Genomic DNA, 8830 nt, shown 5'->3' with positions numbered 1-8830 from the left:
TTGTTGAAGCGGAAACACTAGGTCATCATGTTCCTTTACCCACGTAACTCGGGCTTGCTTGACATCAACTCCATGAAGAGGATGATCTCTGAATGTGCGGTTGCTCTGAGCATACTTCATCCCTTCATGAAAGCCCACAACACGCCCAAGTGAGGAAGAAGCAGACCTCGCATTGGCAAAGCTGTCATTTAGCTCCTTACCTCCTTTGATATGGCGAACAACCTGTTAAGACAAAAACATAAGTCCCCAATATCAAAAGGTACGAGTGAAACAACAAATGATAAAGTGTGACTTACAGCATCAACCCCCCGAGTAAGGAACCATTGACGGTCCTGTTCCGCACACTCGGCCCGCGCTCGGAACTCCTTTGATTCCGCGATGGCTTCCTCATGAGCTTGGATGAGGGAATCATAAGCAGTCTGGATTTCAACATCACTTTGATCCTTAAGTTCAGCCCGCTCCTTCTGCAGCTTTAGCTCCGCTTCAAGATTGTGAATTCGCGCACCTTGAAGGGCTACTTGATTTTCTAATGAAGTATTAGCCTCTTGAACACGAGTCAACTCGTCTCTCTCCCTCTGAGCCTTAGCTCGAGCAGCTTCAAGAACGGAATTCTGCTTTTCACAAGCTTCCTTCCATCGACGGGCAGCCTCAGCATTGCGATCTTGTTCACTCTTAAGAGCAATCTCCGCATCGGATTGTTTCCATTTAGCGGTCTGGGCAGCAATACGTTGCTCCTCAGTTTCTTTCTTGGCAACCTCGGCCGCCCGACGAGCTTCCCCCACCTTCCCGCTCAGAGTACGCCATTCGCTCAGTACCTCTTGGCTACCGGCCAGAGCATTCACCAAATGGTAAAAAACATTTGTATGAAGGTCGTGGCGGGAAAGATCACGCTGATATGCCATCTCACCAGGGGGTGCGCAATGTTCAACAAATTCCATACAAGTTCTCGGTTGGGAAAACCGAGAACCATTGGTAATGCCCCATGGAGGGACAAACAACTCGTGTTTGTCACCCAAGCCCGTATCCCCGTACTAACGGGAACCCGAGGGTTTAAGACGAGCCGGAGTGGAAGAAGACTGTTGAGGAGGACGTTGGCGTGGAAGCTCGTTAGTCTGAATATGATCCTCCTCAGCAGTAGGACTGTCTTGCTGATCACCACTACCACCCCCACCTTGAAACAAATAATCAAAACGGGTATCACGGCCGAACTGATCGTCCGGACCCCCCGTTGAAATATCAATCGAAGGAGTAGGCATATCCTCATCCATAGTAACCCCAGCCTGGGGGAAAGTTGGCTGATCCTCCACGTTAGCAGCATCAGGCGGAGTAGATGGTTTATCCTCTGCCCCTCCCCTTGAAAAAGGGGATGATGGTTTTTCAGTATGAGGAGTGGGTGTTGATAACTTCTCAGATATATCTTCACTAAAAATCAAAGGATCTACAAAACAAGATTTATACTTAGCAAAATACTAATAAAAAAAATAATAATACAGTATTTAAAGGCTGGCATGTACCTTCAACAGTGTCAAGACGGTCAGCAAGGCTATACTGTGGCTTCTTAGGACGGTGTATTTTCCGTTTTTTCTTGGACGGTCTCGCCTCAGAGTCCTTAGCCTTCTCGTTCGTACGACCCGTCTGGGAAGCTAAGAAAACTCTCCTTTGCTCCAATTCTGCCAATAAATGTGAGACAGAGGAAGGTTCAGAAGTATCGAAATCCTCTTATTCGGAGGAAGAAGACATAGAAACGTTACCACCGTCATCACTTGACGATAAGATGGCAAATATCCCGTCCGAAGTAACGGTAGTAAGAGGAGAAGGGTTTAGAATATACGCACCTGTTTCAAAGGTGGCATTTGAGATTACATGTTCAGCCCGAACTTTCTTCGAAAACAGAAATTGAGATTTAGTTTTGTCATTGGTCCCCCGCCTCACGGATACCCTTACGGACACAACCCCTATCCCCAAAAAGAACGTTAAACATGGGACTCCGACCTGAGGAAATAAAAACTTAATCATTCAACGATTCAGAATAAAGAAGAAACAAGTATACAAGGGAACTTACGCTCATGCAAATCTACAAAAATAGGCTTCATGAATTCCGTCGGCCACAGACGACTCATGCCTGCCCACACCAATGCATCTTCCGGCAAGGCACGCATAGATGAGGGCTCCATGGTAAGCATGCGATACCATTCACGACCCTCATGAGCAACTGTCACTACCTCCGGGAGAGCAGAATTCACAGGGCGGCGAACCATGGGTAGAGGCACCACGTCCTCGGATATCCAGAAAAACTTGTTGCGCCAGTCGGCGGACAACCTTTCAACCTCATTCCCGTAAAAAACTGGCTCCAGCTTTGACAAGCTCTACTCATTTCAACCCGTAAAAAACTCTTTCTAAATGTGCACAAAATCCTGGTTAACTTCATTATCATCGCATTTCATACATAAATAACAAGTAATTTGCATAAAATAAAGTTACTAATTTTCTTTTATTTTACAGCTTTATTAAGGCCTTCATTGTTTATTGTGCATATGAATCTACATTGATTTAGAACCAACCACCACCAGTGGCGAAGGAGAGGGGATAAAACTCAATCACAGCCTTAAAAGTTAAAACAGTTCCGGCAATCAAACAATAACAGGGATGCAGCAACAAATATTACATACAGTTGGTACAAATAAAAATGCTTTTTAACAAAAACAAATAGCACACCGCGTTTTCCCTGTAGGTTTTAACATCAAGAACCAACATGCTCCTGATTAGCCTTGAGTACAAGCTCCTCTGTTGTGGGGCCAATGATCTCGTTTGCACGCTTCAAACCGACACAGTAATACCTTCCGATTGAATCCTATAATTGAATAATGAATAATAAATTCAAACACTATACTATTTGCATAATTGCATGAAAATAAAAAGCTAATGCAGCCTCACCCTAGCGATAATGCCCATCTTTTCTAACTTGTGGATCGCGTCATCCACATCAAAGTTGCAACTTGCACCAAACTCCTCTTTAATCAATTCTTCACATTGTAAATCAAGATCCTAAAAAAATTTACAAAAATTGCAACTCAATTACAACCGAAAAAAACATATAATAAACAACAATGTGCAGATTAAGACTTAGGTGTACCTCTAAAGTCGCTTTGCCTTGTTCCATCAATATAAAGAACGATATTATCACCTCTTTTACCTGCAAATGATCAAGAGATTTACCATCGCATATTCTAGAAGACACACTATAAAACCGAAAGGAAAACACGTAATAATAAAATATGCGTGGAGCACTTGCTTCTTGTTGAATGACATCATCACACAAATGAAGAAGAGTGCCTTTTCCACTATCCAGTTGTTTGTCATACATAGATTGTGTAATAAGGTTCTGATACGCAACCATATTTGCCTCAAACCTACAGCAACCATACAAATGAAAATAAATGTACATTCGTGACATTAACCACATAATAAGAAAAATTAAAACTCACGTGAAGTATATCTTCGCACAATAACCAATGACCGTGGAGAGAACAGCAAACATGACCCAAAAGTCAGCTTGAGGAGTCTCAACCGAGCCTATGACAGCTACCTGGAAAAGTGAGATGATATGTTAATTGCTGAATTTTAACAAAGGAAGTTACTTGTATATGTACATAATGACTTTATACACATATAAGTGCATGCTATGGTGACTTGTACCATAGCTGTGTGTGTAGTACTAAACAGCATGAATTATGTAAAACTAACCAGCCCAACTACAGCAGAAACAAGGAATTTCACCCAGTCCATTGGGGTTAAACTTGGATTTTTCTTCTCTGGCTGTCAATAAGAAATACAAATTTAATAAAATATCCAGATGGCAAAATAAAATTCCAAGAGAAGATAATATAGGCAGGTAACGGTAAATTTTTGTACAAGTAAAAAAGATGACTATAAAATAGGGCTTTTTTTATTTAATAGCCAAATATAAGAACTATTATTAGTTTATTACAATATTAATCTAACTTTTTTGCATAAAGTGATTTAAGGAGATGATATTCATTACAAATGAGGCTAATTGCCATAGATTGGCAACAAACATGAGGTCATTCTTAATTCTAGCAACCAGCTATGAAAATTCACAGAAATGGTAACTTTATCTTTATATTCTTATAAACAATAGCAACTTATTATCTAAAAACCAAGAAACTTGTCAGGTGGTATTTTTTTTCTATTTTTCCATGCGTTAATATATAATCGACACAAGCAAAAATAGGTTACCACCTTAACACTTTGGTTTACTTTCAACCCATTTGACCCTTTTCAACTAATTTTTATTTGTGTTCGCTCATTTGATAAGGATCTAAATTGTCACCTAGAGATAATACGAATTACAAACACAAGTAAAAAAGAAAACTCACAAGGACTAACTCCATATCTGCCATTGGAATGTTTTTGAAATGCTTCACGTGGATTCCCCGATCCTTTTCTCCCTTTTTGGTGCTTGCCCGCCTGCATACCAGTCATTACAGCATTTTTAACATCATACTTGTACATATACAAAATTTTAGCTCTTTTCACCAAAAAATCAAAATTCAAAAATTTGACAAATGCATCCAATAAAAAGAATCCATACCTGTACACGACAATTATCCTATCAAATGTAGGTTCTTGGATTGTAATCTTACTTGCCAAATTCCTTAAACTGGTTGAATGGTAATAAGCACGTGGTAAGAAATTGCAAAAACACATAAATAAAAAAAACATAATCTTGAATTAGCTCAAACCTGAGCTGCATGTTCTCAATCCGGACCCGCTCAACATATAAATCATCCGGAAATTCTTCATTTGTAATTTCATCATCTTTCTTTGGGTCATTTTTAATTCGCACACTGGATTTTCTAGAAAAAATCTTTCCTAGCCTGCAATTAGCATAAAAAATTAAACATCAACAATCTCTCTAGTAAACATTATTAACTTAATTAACAAAGCTAGTAAATAAACTTGCCTTGTTACTCTCATAATCCATGCCCAAAGACGTGCAATTATCATGTCCACCTTCTCCATGATAAAATAGTCAGTCGTTTTGTCAATTCCAATGCCTCTTCGGAAGATTATGTACTGCCAAAAAGAAGTAAATAATAAGGAAAATATGTTTTGTATCACAGTGATGTGCATAGCATGAAGCATCATAACAAAACAAGATGGTCCCGATGGTTGGACCTGCAAACACTCTTTTTTTTCTTTATTTTAGTTAAAAAAAACAACTCATGCGTTAATTATGCTTGTAAAATCAAGATTATTATAAAAGATCTAAATCTTTGAATAAAAGCGATCCTGCTTGACCCTTTAAACCTAATTGATCATTCCCCCTTTCGGGTAACTACTTGGTTTGACACCTTTAAAATGGAACACACCAAATTGACCATTTTTTTCTGAAAAAGGTCAAATTCCCACCTCTAAACTAGATTTATGGCAATACCTTATCAGCAAAGTCGGGAAGGTTATCATGATGATGTTCTTCAAAGTACCGCTTCAAAAGATTCTTATCAATCTGCATTTTAAAGAGAGAAAAACCAAAGAAAAAAGAAACATTAGTAACCAATTAAAGTACTAAACATGAGAACAATGATCATAGCACCTAAGTATAAAGGTATGTAATATGTATCACTGCATAAAACCTTTGATTCATCGACTGTGATAGGAAGATTTAAAAGATACTGCCCTGAATGTGCAACATCAATCTCCTCATTGGAACAGATCTTAAAATTGCTTTTATCCATCACCTACAGCCATTAAAATTGTAACTTAGAAGATAGACCATTTTGAATATGAACTAATTTGGGTATTTCAAAGCATGGTACCTTAAACAGATATGAAAGGAAATTCTGCTCAAGAACATTAGTTTCCTGTTCTGATAGGTGTTGCTGCTCTAACTTCTGAGCCCCATGGACAGGATCAAAGAGTGAATACAGTTGCTGCAATATGAGAATCGCATAAATTAACAACACTTTCATATGTCAAAAAAAATTTAAAAACAAGAATTGTTTTACAGCATAAGTTAATTATACAGTAGATTATTAAATACCATGAGATCTTCAAACTGAAGAAGGTACCATGCTCGAATTGTGTACTCAACTCTCTTGCAAAGCTTCAAGAATTCTGCTCGGTCAGAACTGTGTTCTGCAATACTAAATCTTATTCAAAAGCTTGAAAAATCAAACTGTAAAGGTAAAATATTTCATTACACACACACACACGTGTGTGTGTGTTATTTTCAGTGCTCAATAACCCAGGTAGTCTTCACTCCTATCATCAAATCAAATTTGTGCAAAAGCAGAATAAAACTCTTCAGTGAGCCATCAAACACGGGCATGCACTCAATCAGAATAATTATAGTGTAATTTCTTTGGTTTGGGGTTGATATCATTATATTATTTCATTTATTAATGCAACCCTAACGAATTATTTTTATCAAAAAAATCAGATGATTTCGAATCCCGTCTATCTTTTCCAATATATTGTTTCACACAGACGTGCCAAAGAAATTGGGATGAAATCAATTGGGCTGTTACTTTCTAAGTGTGATATTACATTTATGGTTTTGACCGTCAATTGTGGCTGCAAGGAATGGCAATAGACAAAAGACAAATACATAATAAACACAAAAGAGTCAATTGATACAGTCTGATAATCCAAACTCAACTTCTTAGTTTTCATCAAACAACCCTCTTTTATACCTAGTCAAGTTTTGGTTATGTTGCTTCTATGATCGCATTTCAATTAGCTACAACGAATTTAAAGCCAAATAAATGATCATTCCAATGAACCAAACAAATCCAATAAAAATCCTTCAACATTATCAGATCTTACAATGACTCCTACAGAAATGATACACTCACACTTGTTGTGACACAAGAAAATAAGTGAAGGGGCAAAACGGTTGGACGACAACACAGGAGGGCAGAGGCACCTAACCCAAACATTTGTTTCTTCTTAAAGAAACGAATGCGCAGGATCCACCAACGTGCCTCAAGTGCCACCGTCGGCCATTTCGTCTCTTTACTTAACTACTTCTCTCCCAGGAAGCGTGAGTGCATCATATCTATACGATTCACCGTAAAGATCTTATAACGATGAAGAAGTTCTATCAAATCAGTGTGATTCATTGGAAATATCCTTTTTCACCTCTAATTTCATTGGATCTAAGTGAAATGTTTTCATGAAAACACCATAATCAAAGCTTAACTAGGTATAGAATATGGTTTTTTAACGAAGCAAAAGAAGTCGCATTTGGACTATCAAACTCTACCAACAAACCTTTATAGGTTTATTGTGTTTGCAATCTCAATATTAGTTACCACTAATCCGCACAAAAACTTGTCTCTCATATTTCCCCAATATTAACACAATCAAAAGTAGCCTATGCCATTAAATCATTCATCTTTCCAACACTAACCCTAGAGAATATTCAGCCGAAATCGAACACCATAGAAACTAAAACAACGGTTTGAACATAAAATTGAGTTGAAATAACATCATAACATGACAATCTAACAAGTATTAGAAATGAAAAATAATAATAATAATTACCGATAAGATTGGCTAAAGTCATGACGAGTCTAGGCTTCAAAATCGGAATGACGGCTTCACGCTCCAATCGAATCACTTCTTTGTTACTGTTGCTATTGCTCCCCATTTCCGTAAACCTAAGCCGATTGAGATATAATATAAAGTTAACGGAACCTCAAGTTGTTGTTCTTCTTTCAAGGTTTATCTGTTGCTACAGGAAAGAAATAAGGGTTTTGAGATCAGCAATTGAGAATGAATGATGAGACCGACAGACAGACAGACAGACAAAACAAGTGTTTGGTTGTTTTGCTAATTATATGCAAAATGGGTAACGGAGAAAGAAAAGAAGGTAGAAATTAGTCGGCACGGAGTCAAATATATAGTCACAAAATTTAGGACATAGCAACCACTAAATTAGATAGTCGGTCAAAAACTATGTTGTGGGTTTAGAGTTTGGGTAGAGCGTTCGTTCCTCTGAGGTAGAGGTGCACAAATCGGTTTTTTTAAAAAAACCGGTTCGGTTAATAACCGGACCGGTTTTTATTGGCCTGGAAAAAAACCGGTTTTTAAATAACCAGACCGGTTTATTAACCGGTTTTTTTGGTGCAAAACTCGGACCGGTCTAACCGGTTAGGACCGGTTTAGAAACCGGTTAGAACCGGTTAATAACCGGTTTTTTTTAAAAAAATAACCGGTTAATAACCGGTTTTTTTCATAATAACCGGTTTTAAAATTAACCGGTTTTTTCCATAACCGGTTCAGTAACCGGTTTTTTCTCTAGAACTTGTAACCGATATACGAACCGGCGGTTACTAAACCGGTCAAACCGGTTTTTAAATAACCGGTTTTTGTAAAAACCGGTTTTCGGTTTAAACCGTTGAACCGGTTCACCAACCGGTTTTTTTGCCCATCTCTACTCTGAGGCACCATACAATTGGCTTTTGATTTATTTACAGCTTCATGTTTGATTATTCACACATCCTTTAACTTATATCCGCATAAGTTGTGTGAGACATATACACTAGTAAACATCTCTCATCACACATAGATATAAACATAAAGGACAACAAATTTCAAAAACTTTGAAAAGTTATTTACGATGTCAAAAAAAGTATTTTATTTCAAACAAAACTCTATTTATTTACAATATAATTTATGTAAGAATGTTACATTATGTGCTTATAGGTTTAAAAATATTTAATGAACAATAACCAATTGAGGAAAATAAAATTAAATGATGGAAGATAATTTTATTAAAAATATTTATACATATGAAAAAATA

General features: G+C 37.4%; 1 protein-coding gene across 1 annotated transcript; it reads right to left on the bottom strand.

The window, feature by feature from the left end:
- Nucleotides 1-2564: 2564 nt before the first annotated feature.
- LOC143602829 (uncharacterized) lies at nt 2565-7699 on the bottom strand. The gene is made up of 15 exons (XM_077079817.1): nt 7570-7699; nt 6065-6159; nt 5841-5954; nt 5658-5762; nt 5459-5530; nt 4985-5097; nt 4764-4898; nt 4613-4681; nt 4398-4488; nt 3745-3816; nt 3486-3586; nt 3293-3410; nt 3134-3193; nt 2935-3045; nt 2565-2851 (listed from the first exon to the last, which is right to left on the bottom strand). The coding sequence occupies exons 1-15, from the start codon at nt 7673-7675 to the stop codon at nt 2741-2743; spliced, it is 1473 nt and encodes a 490-aa protein (XP_076935932.1). The 5' UTR covers nt 7676-7699; the 3' UTR covers nt 2565-2740.
- Nucleotides 7700-8830: the final 1131 nt, after the last annotated feature.

The sequence above is a fragment of the Bidens hawaiensis genome, unplaced genomic scaffold, assembly GCF_021521415.1.
Source record: "Bidens hawaiensis isolate Kalapana, Puna unplaced genomic scaffold, B.hawaiensis_p1.1 tig00059906_1, whole genome shotgun sequence".
In the NCBI taxonomy this organism is placed as follows: domain Eukaryota; kingdom Viridiplantae; phylum Streptophyta; class Magnoliopsida; order Asterales; family Asteraceae; genus Bidens; species Bidens hawaiensis.
This window is presented reverse-complemented; position numbering and strand designations above follow the sequence as displayed.

Coding starts and splice junctions, on each gene's coding strand:
- LOC143602829 (XM_077079817.1), bottom strand. CDS start 7,675: ATGGGGAGCAATAGCAACAGTAACAAAGAAGTGATTCGATTGGAGCGT. Junction 4,899..4,984: donor TGGATTATGAGAGTAACAAG/GCAAGTTTATTT, acceptor TGCTAATTGCAG/GCTAGGAAAGATTTTTTCTA. Junction 2,852..2,934: donor AGATGGGCATTATCGCTAGG/GTGAGGCTGCAT, acceptor ATTCAATTATAG/GATTCAATCGGAAGGTATTA.